Raw genomic sequence first — 14,214 nt, 5'->3', positions numbered from 1 at the left:
AGCTCGTTTCAGGTATTTGAGCCTTACGCACGGTTTTGGTTGTCCCCACTTATGGAACTAATTCTCAAACTTATCGAGGAAGAAGGCGAGAATAAACGAGGACTTAACTACTTCGTGGTCGACCTGCTAGTCACTATTCTCTCCTGGGCTACCACAGCCATCCCAGAGGTAAAGTAATGCTCTAGTCTCCACGTGATTTTGGTTGTAAAATTTCTTTGGGGTTTATCCCACTACGAGTTTTAGTGATCTGAAGTCTTAAGAAAATATTATTTCCATTTGGGGCCGGTTTCTAGAAAGCAAGGACAGCGCTAACCCAGAGATGAATACAGCAGTTGATTGAATAAAAAGGGCATTCATCCCTGGGTTAGCGTTAACCTGCTTTCTAGGAACACGGCCCTGCCAATAAGGTAAATTGAAGGGCTTTGACGTACGAGAGCCTTTAAGTCTATTCGAATTCCACATCTCGAGCTGACAGCATACGCAAAATAACATTAATTTGTTAATGTTGTTAACTATAGTCTATATGATTTTATCGTTGCTGCTCCTTAGGACTCATATGGCGATCGCCATCTGGCCAGCCGTCTTCTGCAAACGGTCATGCGCAGGACCCACCATGAGAACCGCGCGGTGTTTAAGAACAATCTGGAGATAGTCAAGACGATGGTCGAGGTGTGGCGAGAGCGGATCACCGTCCCCACAAAGTACGTACCAACTGCTAAGAAACGAGCTTGTCCGCTGATATGCTCATGATGGAAGAAAAATTGTACACTTCACCCCACTTCAACTTGTGTTGTAATGTGAGAATCCATGTATCGATATGAATGAAACGACCCATGTGCATGCTGGGAGGTGTTAATACTAGTATCTTATTCTTCTTTATTTTCGCGTCTCTTAATTTTCGCGAAAATCTCCTCAGTACATTTCGCGATTCTACCCTATATACTACTTCTTTATTGTTTTCTATCGCCACGAAAACTTCACTTTGTGGCTCCTGTCTCCTTTTCTGCTGAATGCTGTTTTCGCAGTGTGTCATTTAGAGTAATTTTTGAAACCTTCTTCTAGGGTGATATACGAAGCACTTTCAAACCCTCACCCTGATAAGAAAGACAACGCTACTGGGATCCAGCTGCTCGGAGTTGTCCTTGCAAACAAGATTCATCCATTCAGCAGTGACTCGTCTGTTGATGAGAACACGTGAGTAATATTAACGCTAAAATCAACGCAGAAATGTTTGCGGCTGTCACGGCAGAGACCGACGAAAAACAAATTGTTGTTAAATCAGCCTTTCTGACATCCAAAGTTTATTGCTAATCGTAAACGCTGAATAATATTTTTGTTGTCATTATTTTGCCTATAAAAGCCGGAGCACGCTTAAAGAAGGCCAACACGCCACCCTTTTATGGTCGCGCTCAATGCCGAGTCACAAAAGGCATCCATTTCCATCGGCTAAATATCGTTTATAACGTACCGCTCGTTTTTTTTTTGTACCGCTGTATTTTCAATGATAAACATAATAAAGGAGAAGTTGATGACATTCTTTATGTTTGCCACCCTAAAAGTCAAGTGATCTCTTATCGCAAGTCGCCTCACCAGGCTGTGAATAATTTATTCCATTCTGTTTTTAAAAAGGTTTTATACAGCACTGTCAGACAACCTCACTTTCAAGTACAAAGATGTCCATGCGCCCGCGGCAGAGGTCAGCGGTATGCTGATGAAGTACCTGATCGAGGAGCGCAAGGTTTGTGTCTATTGGTTCATATTTAAGACATAAACTAACAGCTGTCTGGTAGTGAGATATGTGCTTGTTGACGTCGTATCCTGCTATCATTTGGCAGTAATAGTTTTAGTTATTGATTAGTTACTCAAAACCAGCATATATTTTTGTACTATGATGTTTATGATATTCAAGGATATAGAAGAGATAAGACTGAGTATAAAACGTCTCGTTAAGTCTTCTTCTGCTGATTAGGTTACATGAACAGGAAGGTTATGAAGGTTGCACGAAGAGTTTGTATCTGGCACAGTATGTACTACAAGTATGTAGTGACGAAAAGCTCCTTTTCTTAGTCTCCCAGTAACAAATGGTACTTAATATCAATCAATGTCCTTCTGTAAACGTCTCTTGGAATACAGACACGCGACAAACCTCATGCTTTCCCTACAGGTCACTGAGTGTAGTTTGATTGCATTGGTGGAGGCGAAGCTCTCCCCTATGGCAACCAAAGGGGGTAAAGACATCGGCAAATTCATCACCTGTGTGCATAGACTACAACTTAACTACCCACGAATAGTGGACAGGTTAGTCACGCTATCCACCCCTCTGCTGACTACAGTGGATGGCCCAGTATTCTGCTAAAATATAGGAATCAAACAACACTGGCACCTTCCCTGGGTTGCTTCAGTTTTTTTTACAATGGCAGGATACTGGTCCTCCAATTTTGCTTAATTTGCGTTTAGAAAAAACCAAAACAGGAATCTAAACGACAGATATTTTAGGGTGGCTGATTCAGGACTGATTTAGGCCATGTTAGGAAGTTAATTTTTATCGCACTTTAGTCATGGTGCTTAACTGTCTTAGTCTTTTGGTAAAACGATAGATGTGGAGAGCAGCTGGTACTAAATCTTTCATGTGTGGCTTACTGAATACTACGTACGCATGATATTCTATGATATTGGCTAAACGTTTTGAGGACTCATTTTATTTTTAGTCTGGGAAATGATGTTCAGCACTTCTCTCTGAATAGACTTAAAAGTATCTAATAAATGGTCAATGTTCCCTTGTCAGCCACACCTTAATTGTTTTTTTTTTGAATTTAATATTGGAAGGCACATAATGTGCTACAATCTCGAAATAATCATCTAAAAACAAAGTTTAATACTTTATTTTCCAAATTCATTCGAAAATATCGCATTAGCTTCCCCAAATCAGCCGATGGAAATGGAAGCATTTCACACTTGGGTCTTTGCTTGGATGGCAAAATGGCGGCTGACGGAGGCTGTTTAAAAATGAAATATCCTAGTGGTGACGGCTGTTGCTTATTCCCTTCTTTACTTGCAGGTTCATGAAGCACATTATGTTTCACCTGCCGACTATCCATGGCGTGTTCAAAGCGCAGTGCCTGGAAATCGTCCTCTCCCGCGTCAGTGACATTCCTGATTTGTTCACTGAGCTACGCAGCAAAGGGCTCAATGTCATGTTCGAGCACAGGTATGGCTTAGCAAAGGGCTCAATGTCATGTTCGAGGACATGTATAACATAGCAAAGGGCTTAATGTCATGTTCGACAGGTATGGCATAGCAAAGGGCTCAATGTCATGTTCGACATGTATGGCATAGCAAAGGGCTCAATGTCATGTTCGAGCACAGGTATGACATAGCAAAGCGCTCAATGTAATGTTCGAGGACATAAAGGACATAGCAAAGGGCTTAATGTTATGTTCGACAGGTATGGCATAGCAAAGGGATCAATGTCATGTTCGACATGTATGACATAGCAAAGGGCTCAATGTAATGTTCGATCACAGGTATGGCATAGCAAAGGGCTCAATGTCATGTTCGACATGTATGGCATAGCAAAGGGCTCAATGCCATGTTCGAGCACAGGTATGGCATAGCAAAGGGCTTAATGTCATGTTCGATCACAAGTATGGCATAGCAAAGGGCTCAATGTCATGTTCGACATGTATGGCATAGCAAAGCGCTCAATGTCATGTTCGACATGTATGGCATAGCAAAGGGCTCAATGTCATGTTTGAGGTCATGTATGGCATAGCAAAGGGCTCAATGTCATGTTCGATCACAAGTATGGCATAGCAAAGGGCTCAATGGCATGTTCGACATGTATGGCATAGCAAAGGGCTCAATGTCATGTTCGACATGTATGGCATAGCAAAGGGCTCAATGTCATGTTTGAGGTCATGTATGGCATAGCAAAGGGCTCAATGTAATGTTCGATCACAAGTATGGCATAGCAAAGGGCTCAATGTCATGTTCGACATGTATGGCATAGCAAAGGGCTCAATGTCATGTTTGAGGTCATGTATGGCATAGCAAAGGGCTCAATGTAATGTTCGATCACAAGTATGGCATAGCAAAGGGCTCAATGTCATGTTCGACATGTATGGCATAGCAAAGGGCTCAATGTCATGTTCGACATGTATGGCATAGCAAAGGGCTCAATGTCATGTTTGAGGTCATGTATGGCATAGCAAAGGGCTCAATGTCATGTTCGACATGTATGGCATAGCAAAGGGCTCAATGTCATGTTCGAGCACAGGTATGACATAGCAAAGCGCTCAATGTAATGTTCGAGGACATGTATGACATAGCAAAGGGCTTAATGTTATGTTCGACAGGTATGGCATAGCAAAGGGATCAATGTCATGTTCGAGGACATGTATGACATAGCAAAGGGCTCAATGTAATGTTCGATCACAGGCATGGCATAGCAAAGGGCTCAATGTCATGTTCGACATGTATGGCATAGCAAAGGGCTCAATGTCATGTTTGAGGTCATGTATGGCATAGCAAAGGGCTCAATGTCATGTTCGATCACAAGTATGGCATAGCAAAGGGCTCAATGGCATGTTCGACATGTATGGCATAGCAAAGGGCTCAATGTCATGTTCGACATGTATGGCATAGCAAAGGGCTCAATGTCATGTTTGAGGTCATGTATGGCATAGCAAAGGGCTCAATGTAATGTTCGATCACAAGTATGGCATAGCAAAGGGCTCAATGTCATGTTCGACATGTATGGCATAGCAAAGGGCTCAATGTCATGTTTGAGGTCATGTATGGCATAGCAAAGGGCTCAATGTAATGTTCGATCACAAGTATGGCATAGCAAAGGGCTCAATGTCATGTTCGACATGTATGGCATAGCAAAGGGCTCAATGTCATGTTCGACATGTATGGCATAGCAAAGGGCTCAATGTCATGTTTGAGGTCATGTATGGCATAGCAAAGGGCTCAATGTCATGTTCGACATGTATGGCATAGCAAAGGGCTCAATGTCATGTTCGACATGTATGGCATAGCAAAGGACTCAATGTAATGTTCGACATGTATGGCATAGCAAAGCGCTCAATGTAATGTTTGACATGTATGGCATAGCAAAGCGCTCAATGTAATGTTTGACATGTATGACATACCAAAGGGCTCAATGTCATGTTCGACATGTATGGCATAGCAAAGGGCTCAATGTAATGTTCTACATGTATGGCATAGCAAAGGGCTCAATGTAATGTTCGATAGGTATGGCATAGCAAAGGGCTCAATGTAATGTTCGACAGGTATGGCATAGCAAAGGGCTCAATGTAATGTTCGAGGACATGTATGGCATAGCAAAGGGCTCAATGTAATGTTCGAGGTCATGTATAGCATAGCAAAGGGCTCAAAGTAATGTTCGACATGTATGGCATAGCAAAGCGCTCAATGTAATGTTCGACATGTATGACATAGCAAAGGGCTCAATGTCATGTTTGAGGTCATGTATGGCATAGCAAAGGGCTCAATGTCATGTTCGACATGTATGGCATAGCAAAGGGCTCAATGTAATGTTCGACATGTATGGCATAGCAAAGGGCTCAATGTCATGTTTGAGGTCATGTATGGCATAGCAAAGGGCTCAATGTCATGTTCGATCACAAGTATGGCATAGCAAAGGGCTCAATGTCATGTTCGACAGGTATGGCATAGCAAAGGGCTCAATGTCATGTTCGACATGTATGGCATAGCAAAGCGCTCAATGTAATGTTCGACATGTATGGCATAGCAAAGGGCCCATTGCTATGTTCGAGCACGGGCAGGGGGTAACAAAGAGCTCAATGTAATGTTCGAGGACATGTATGGCATAGCAAAGGTCTCATTGCTATGTTAGAGCACAGGTATGGCAGCAAAGGGCTCAATGTAATGTTCGACATGTATGGCATAGCAAAGGGCTCATTGCTATGTTCGAGCACAGGTAGGGGGTAACAAAGGGCTCAATGTAATGTTCGACATGTATGGCATAGCAAAGGGCTTATTGCTATGTTCGAGCACGGGTAGGGGGTAACAAAGGGCTCAATGTAATGTTCGACATGTATGGCATAGCAAAGGGCTCAATGTAATGTTCGACATGTATGGCATAGCAAAGGGCTCAATATAATGTTCGACAAGTATGGCATAGCAAAGGACTCATTGCTATGTTTGGGTACAAGTATGGCATAACAAAGGGTTCATTGCCAGTTCGAGCACAAGTATGGCATAGCAAAGTGTTCATTGCCAGTTCTAGCAAAAGTATGGCATAGCAAAGGGCCCATTGCCATGTTCGTGCACAAGTATGACATAGCAAAGGGCTCATTGCCATGTTCGAGTACAGGTATTGTAATGCAAATGGTTCATTGCCAGTTCGGGCACAGGTATGGCATAGCAAAGGGCTCATTGCCATGTTCGAGCACATGACATCGTACACTGCATTCTCCTTCTGACCCAGTCATTCAGAAGGACGAAAGGACGACTGGACTGACAGAAACAGGTAGAATGAATGATGGACGGACAGACAGAATAACAGACAGACGTGGGGAGGTGGGTGGGGATGGACGTACGGACGGACTGACAGACAGGCAGGCAGACATGTAGAGGAGCTTCCAAAATGCAGCGACGTTGATTGGACTGTTTCTTTGTTTTTCTTAGGGATGAAGGTGTGCAAGTCGCATTACTCAAGATTATCCAGGGTCTCCTGGAAAAACTGAAGATGAGTGAGATTGAGTATGTGGTGCCCTCCATCGCTACCATGGCAACCAGCTCTAGCACTGCATGCCGGGAACTGATGTATGATATTTTCATGTGGGTCTATGATACCTACAGGTGAGAATCTCTGAAAATGTACTCCCGTAAAAAAACCTCCTGAGACAACCTTCCCCGAAGAGACTTCCTGGAACCCCCTTGAAAGACCTTGGAAATGCTAACTTAAGTCCTAAGCTCTTTTCCAACGAATCCTGAAAGTAACCCCTGTTAAAAGGTGAGTAAGTTTGAGTCAGTAGCGTTGTTAATGGGTACAGGCACCCAGTTATAACCTGGAGGTACTGCCCAACACTTATCAGAAACAACAGCTTCGGCGTAGCTCACTCATAATATTAAAAAAATACTTTTTTTCAATGAATGCTTTTTAGATCAGACGAAACATTCCGTAACGAGGAGGGGTCGGAAGAGATTCTTGCCACTGCTAAAGACTACCTTCTACGAGGGCTTGCAGATGACAACAAAATACTCAAGTATGACCGCTTTGCATTATCTATAATAAGGATATTTTAAAGACTCCTGATTAAGAAAAATAGACTACAACAAAATACTCTAGTACGACCAGTTAATACAACTAACAGATGCAACAAAAATAAAGGCGCGTGGTGTATATTCTATATATTTTCTTTGAATTCAGACTAAAGCTGCAGAATTTCTGGAGTGACGAGACACGACTTCCCAACACTACCCTTGAAAGACTGGTTGATGTCCTACGTGCCATGTATTCAACTAACACTGAGCAACAGGTGAGATGCGATTCAGCGCCGTGTACTTTAACTCTGATAACTCTGTTGGTTCTTTCTCCTGTTACCCTTTCTTTTTTGGGGGGTTGTCAGTTATAACCGGACTATTGGCTTCCCAGTAAATTCGACAATGAAGTCAATTATGGTATGTCTAACTTATGTCATCCCTTTTCAGTACTTGAGCTATACAACGAACTTGGTACTCCACTTGACCTCGTTTAGTCCGGACTTCGAAAGACTCATGTTTGAGCAGCCTTTATCAGAGTGCAAGTTTGAGGTACAGCGTTTGAATAAGACTAATGTTTTAGCAGTCTCTCTCAGAGTGCAAGTTTGAGGTACATGAGACTTATGTTTGAGCAACCTCTCTGAAAGTGCAAGTTTGAGGTACAGCATTTTAAGACCTATGTTTGAGCAGCCTCTCTGAGTTTGTAAGTTTTTAGGTAAAGTATTCATTGATTTTATTCAACTGATGATTTGGGAAACTGATGGAGTTTCATTAGCCCACGTCGTATTGTTTTGTACACATTCCAAAAGCAATCACGAAAGTTAAAATACACAAAATTTGCACAGTCAAATAACTCACTTCATTACCTTTTGGCCTTTTATACCCAGTTCTACTGGAGGCATGGGAACAGGCTTGTAAAAACTCGTACTCTCTCTTCAGGAATACCCAATCGACTACTCATGGCAGCAGAGGCACGTTGTCATGACCCCCCTGTTTGCCGCTACACAAGGAAGCACCCAGAGCCATTCCCAGGGGGGCTCACTCGAGCCGGGTGCGCTCAGAGCTACGCAATTCAGGGTGGAGTTCACCCCTACCATGGATCAGGGCCTGACGCAGGCGTTCGACTGGCTGAATCCAAGCAGCCAGGTAGAGATGCAATGAGGAGCAGAGTGGAGGGGGGGGGGGGGGGGGGGGGAGGTGAAAAGGGAAAGGGGGTAGGGCTGTACCCAAAAGCGTTATCTCATCATATTTTCAAGGAATTATTGTCTGGTTGTTACCAAATGAGAGTGCAGTTGAATCAAAGGCGTTTGTTTGATTATCACCAATTGGAAACGAACTTTTTGGGGAGCTGTTTCAAAGTAGACTAAGCTAGTTCATAACTTTTAAATAAGAATTAATTTGATATAACACCTTTCCTCCAATTTTATTATAACAATCCGAGACTCATTGTGCTGCCTTTTTGTTATGAAAATTAACTTGAAACTTCAACTGTTAAAATGAATAAATCCTACAATAAAAACGGCTCACTTTTTTTTGCTAAAGATTAGGAGATAAACCTATAGATTATAAGATGAGGTGATAAAATGTTTCAATTTTCAAAATAAAACCAAAATAACAAGTCGTATAGAGAGAAGATCAACAATTGCCTTGTATACAACCTCTTGCGATTGTTTTGTCCCTAGGCTGACTCTGTCCAGTCCTTCACGGTTGGCTCTTCTGAGGCCCAGTCCTCGCTCCTATTCGGAACAAAACCCAGGGCATCTCAGAGGAGCCTCAAACCTGTACCACACGATTTTGGGTCTCGTCGGCTTGCCCCCACTCAATCAGACTCCCAACAGGCCACCCCAGGTAAGAAAGAAATAAAGCAGCAATCACACCAGTTTGCTTCCGGTGGGCCGACGGAAACCTCAACCGACAACAGACAAAAGAACCTATTAGAATACGCGCTATTTAACAGGCCATCCGCTCTAAATTATCAGCCACATCCTCAAAGAAACTTTCAATAGACACACACTGCTTTTACAATTTTGAAATATATTTCGTGTTTTGCGTTAAATATTCTTAGATTGCTACGTAACCGACCGGAAGTAACCTGGCGACATTGCCGCTTTTAATTTAGTTTTACATATAATACATCCTCGGGGACCCAGGAAAAAACATGTTTTTTCTCTTATGTCGTTATGTCGAAGATAAGAGTGCGCGCGCCCATGTCGTTATGTCGATATGTCGCTAGTGTGCACTAGGCATAAACAAGCGTAACCCCAGTCCGCTTCCGGCTCGCGCTCGTTACGCTCAGCGCTCGTTTCGACTTAGTTTGCCCTGGGTCGCCAAGGATGCATATAATAATACTTTATTTGAAACCTCTGTTTTATGACTACCACATGCCATGACATATCAAGAAAATTCAGCCAAAAATTGTCGTTTTTGCCAAACGCGGTCACTTTCATATAAGGAAACTAATATATTCCTTATATGGAAAAACTGCACGATTCTTGTTTTTTTTTAAGGGTACCGTACCGCAGGTGCTTCGTAAACTTTATGACTTGTAATCAGAAGAAACAAAGGAAAAAAACAGTGACTGTGACCATCTTAAGTCAATGGAGAAAGTATCTGAAAAGAAACTAATAGTCCTCGGGACCAGTCCCTCAAAACGACAACGTTTTCTTCATATGAGGCTTAGATCTTTGCTGACTTTTTTTTTCTACTTTTAATATTCACATCCTGTGTTTTCCAACACCAGCAATGGGTTCTCAGCAGCAGGAGATCCTCCGACTCAAGCGTCGCTTTACCAAGGACTCCCAGACGAAGGACAGGCAGTATTTTATAAGAATGCACGAAAAGAAACGGCAAATGCTGCAGGTAACAAACCCTTGGTGTTCTATATTCACCTCTCGCTCTCGCCTCTCTAACACACCCTAGAGATATGAGCATCGAAGCTCAACTACTGACGAGTGAGTTTAAGCTCACCGCATCGAATATAGCGATTGCATGCAGATGTAGCTAGTGTAACAAATGTAGCTACTGTAGCTGGTGACGTTAGTGAAGATGGTGTAACAGGTAAAACCATTAAAGCTAGTGTAGCAGTTGAGCTAGTGAAGCTGACGTATTACGTTTCACTGGTGTAGCTAGTAAAGCTGCTAAAGCTGGTGTACAGTACGATGACCTGTTCCGTATCACTTTATATAAAAATTGCTCTATCTTTTTTGCGGAGGGCCCAATGCTCATGATTTTTTCTAAGACGACTACAAATTTACTTATGCATATAATATGTACAGAAAGACTACAAATTTTTACATTTGATTTGGGAGTGTGGGAGTAGTTCCGTAGCAGCGGGCATAGTTCCGTATCACTCAAAAATTCTGTAGTCTGGTACGAGTTTTTTTCATTTGAGAAAAAAACATATTTACTTAATAACATATCACATCCCTTTCTTTTTGCTTAAAATCATGTATAAAAATGATTTTAACTTCGCAATGGTTAACAAGGTTAACAAACCAACAATCGTCAATGGGCTTTCGCTCGCGTGTCGCTAACAAATCCATATTGCAAGAAAAAAAAGGGTCTGATATAATTTTTTCAAAATAAATGCAACCACACAAATACTGAAACGGCAAAATAGACAAAATGCAAAAATGCAGGTGTAGGTTTGTTCCGCGGTCAGACCTAAGTAGTATGGCTGCCGCTAGAGGTGCCCAAGCCTTTGACTCTGTATATGCGCTCTCGTATTTCAGCATTCAAGCTGCCATGAGGATGATCAGCTTCCCAAAATTTATTAAATTGCGGTTTATTTGCCGACAAACCGGTTCGCCAACAAGCTTAGACGTTTCGCCGACACGTTTTATTGCAGTATAGCTGGCTACAAACATGTTATATAATTTTAACTCAACTCAAATCCTCCATGCATTTGATGCTGCAAAACAAGAAGACAACAAATTATTATTTTTTTCACTTGTTTTTATTGTTAACTATTTTTACATGTTTCGTACATAATAAATGTTTTACCCGTAACCAAGCAGTAATTTACAAATTTCAAAAGCTTTTATTAGATATTAGTTGTTTGGGGTAAACGTTAGAGCTTAAGTCGAACATCGCGAGTTTGAGATCATATTCATGTCGAGTTGTATTCATGGCGGCTTGTTGTCACTTGAGTTTTAGAATACTTTCTTGTCTGTTACGCGAGCCTTAGTGGATTCGCAAAGCTGTAATTTAAAAAAAATAATCGTATCTCACAAGCTTTTATTAGATACTAGTTGTTTGGAGTAAACGTTAGCTCAAGTCGAGCATCGCGAGTTTGAGATCATATTCATGTCGAGTTGTATTCATGGCGGCTTGTTGTCACTTGAGTTTTAGAATACTTTCTTGTCTGTTACGCGAGCCTTAGTGGATTCGCAAAGCTGTAATTTAAAAAAAATAATCTGCATCTCACAAGCTTCTATAAGATACTAGTTGTTTGGAGTAAACGTTAGAGCTTAAGTCGAATATCGCGAGTTTGAATGTATTATGGTATAACTAGAAAGACTACAGACAAGCTGTAGAAAAACTAGATGGTCAGCGTAGGAGTGGTATAGACAAGGTATAAATCAACGCAATTTTGAAAAGGTATGTTGAACCCCTCTGTGAAACAGAGTAGTTGCACTGACGTTTCGAGCGTTAGCACTTCGTCGGTAGCCCTACGACAAAGTGCTAATGCTCGAAAAGTCAGCTCAACTACTCTGTTTCACACAGGCGTTTAACATACCTTTTCAACCTTGTGTTGATTCATACATTGTTATTTATTACTTTGGTACTTTGTCGAATTAGAAAAAAATGTCAGAAACTGATAAATACAAATTATTCTAAATGGCTTGCTTTTTACCATGTGTTTGTATTGGCCAGTGCTTAGCGATGATTGTATGTTCGCAGCAAACCCAGAGCCGCCTGAAGGCAGCCAGAGAGAGCCAGGTCGTCATGTACCGAAGATACCGAGCTGGCGATCTACCGGACGTTCAAATCAAGCATTCAGAACTGATAGCACCGCTACAGGCAGTCGCTCAGGTAAAACGTGCCCCAGACTCGACTTTCGGGCTTACGTTGGCAGTTGCATGGGTAACATATCACCATGGCTACCGGGGCACGCCAGAAACTTGTCCCCAGACCACCGGTATACCTGTGGAATCTCTCAGACTCTGGGGATACAAGTGGCGAAAGGTATAACACATCCCCAGAGTTGAGGGCTGCCTGTGGTGGCTGGCAAGGTGGGAAGTCACCCTCCACTGATGGTTACCATAGAGGTGAAGATACTATGTTTTGAAGAGTGCTGGTAAAGGATGATTGTGGTAATATTTGAAATGATGATGCCGAACATGATGGTGAAGAATAAGCAGCAACTGGTTGATGCCAATAGCGGACTTGCGCTAAGAGATGACGTGACTGTTTGGGTGCCAAACTAGCGCGCGGTCAGGCTTTTAGCAGCAAAACAACAGCTACAAAAAGCATATTGTTCAGAGCTTACGAAATAAAAAACTGAATTATTTTTTTTCAGAAAAGGTTTAGTTTCATTTTAAGTTTTTTTTTCGTCGTTCTCTGGCGTAACGGCTTTAGTAAGTTCTTATTTTTTTGTAGGATTATTTTGTTTTGAATTGCCACCCAGAAAGGTCACGTGATCTCTTAGCTCAAGTCCCCCATTGTGATGTTATTATAACGATATGTTTCTACCCTAGTGTGACAGCACTTTGGCAAAGCAGCTGTTCAGCGTCCTGGTACAAGCCATTCTCAGCCAGATGGACGAGAAACTGACCGAACAAGATGCAGAGAAAACCGTGACCGACATACAGGGCGCACTTGACAATATCATGACGTCATCGACGCAGTTCTACCCGCCATTCATATCGTGCATCGAGGTAAGTAATGCTATTTATCCGTCCTTGGGGCCGCTACTGTCATGACAGTACGACAAAATGTATTTCGCTTATCTGGTAGCACAGGAAAGGCCTTTGTAAACATGTCACGCTCGACATAACTCCTAGTATAGCCAGGCTCTGCCAGTATATTCAAGGTTTTTTTTTAACTTGTTTTTACTCTGTAGAAGAGTATAATATTAGTATATAATATATTATTCGATATAATATTTTAGTAAGGTGAAGCAGTGTTTATACCTGTGAGGGTCTATTTCTAGGATATCTGTTACCACAAGTCAATGTTAAAACTTCAACCATCTTCTGTGAGCACGGCGTCCCTTGCAAGCCTACAGCAACCTATGGGTAAGAGTAACCTATGGGTAAGAGTAACCTATGGGTAAGAGTAAGCAATAGGTAAGAGTAACCTATGGGTAAGAGTAACCTATGGGTAAGAGTAACCTATGGGTAAGAGCAACCTATGGGTAAGAGTAACCTATGGGTAAGAGTAACCTATGGGTAAGGGCAACCTATGGGTAAGAGTAACCAATAGGTAAGAGTAACCTATGGGTAAGAGTAACCTTTGGGTAAGAGTAACCTATGGGTAAGAGTAACCAATAGGTAAGAGTAACCTATGGGTAAGAGTAACCTATGGGTAAGAGTAACCTATGGGTAAGAGCAACCTATCGGTAAGAGTAACCTATGGGCAAGAGTAACCTATGGGTAAGGGCAACCTATGGGTAAGGGCAACCTATGGGTAAGAGTAACCAATAGGTAAGAGTAACCAATAGGTAAGAGTATCCTATGGGTAAGAGTAACCTTTGGGTAAGAGTAACCTATGGGTAAGAGTAACCAATAGGTAAGAGTAACCTATGGGTAAGAGTAACCTATGGGTAAGAGTAACCTATGGGTAAGAGTAACCTATGGGTAAGAGTAACCTATGGGTAAGAGTAACCTATGGGTAAGAATAACCTATGGGTAATAGCAACCTTTTTTGCCCTTCGTTACGAATTGCTAATGTCATTTTTGTAGATAAACGAAATAACCGAAAAAGAATAGTCGACTAATCCGTGCCAGGACAATAATGGAC

At 42.0% G+C, this 14,214-nt stretch overlaps 1 protein-coding gene across 6 annotated transcripts in view; it reads left to right on the top strand.

The window, feature by feature from the left end:
* LOC5505605 (DNA-dependent protein kinase catalytic subunit) overlaps nucleotides 1-14,214 on the top strand; it is a 93,465-nt gene that overhangs the window by 49,782 nt on the left and 29,469 nt on the right. For all 6 annotated transcript variants that reach the window (XM_048720238.1, XM_048720240.1, XM_048720239.1 and 3 more), the window contains 16 exons: nucleotides 13-168; nucleotides 550-701; nucleotides 1,063-1,194; nucleotides 1,630-1,738; nucleotides 2,165-2,298; nucleotides 3,059-3,208; nucleotides 6,676-6,849; nucleotides 7,155-7,256; nucleotides 7,421-7,529; nucleotides 7,702-7,803; nucleotides 8,191-8,397; nucleotides 8,934-9,099; nucleotides 9,992-10,110; nucleotides 12,154-12,285; nucleotides 12,951-13,130; nucleotides 13,406-13,490. In XM_048720238.1, the coding sequence (XP_048576195.1) occupies nucleotides 13-168; nucleotides 550-701; nucleotides 1,063-1,194; nucleotides 1,630-1,738; nucleotides 2,165-2,298; nucleotides 3,059-3,208; nucleotides 6,676-6,849; nucleotides 7,155-7,256; nucleotides 7,421-7,529; nucleotides 7,702-7,803; nucleotides 8,191-8,397; nucleotides 8,934-9,099; nucleotides 9,992-10,110; nucleotides 12,154-12,285; nucleotides 12,951-13,130; nucleotides 13,406-13,490 (2,209 nt within the window). The remainder of the gene's footprint in view (nucleotides 1-12; nucleotides 169-549; nucleotides 702-1,062; nucleotides 1,195-1,629; nucleotides 1,739-2,164; nucleotides 2,299-3,058; nucleotides 3,209-6,675; nucleotides 6,850-7,154; nucleotides 7,257-7,420; nucleotides 7,530-7,701; nucleotides 7,804-8,190; nucleotides 8,398-8,933; nucleotides 9,100-9,991; nucleotides 10,111-12,153; nucleotides 12,286-12,950; nucleotides 13,131-13,405; nucleotides 13,491-14,214) is intronic.

Source organism: Nematostella vectensis, chromosome 12 (genome assembly GCF_932526225.1).
Source record: "Nematostella vectensis chromosome 12, jaNemVect1.1, whole genome shotgun sequence".
Taxonomy (NCBI): domain Eukaryota; kingdom Metazoa; phylum Cnidaria; class Anthozoa; order Actiniaria; family Edwardsiidae; genus Nematostella; species Nematostella vectensis.
The sequence above is the reverse complement of the archived record's forward strand: the minus strand, read 5'-3'. Positions and strand labels throughout refer to the sequence as shown.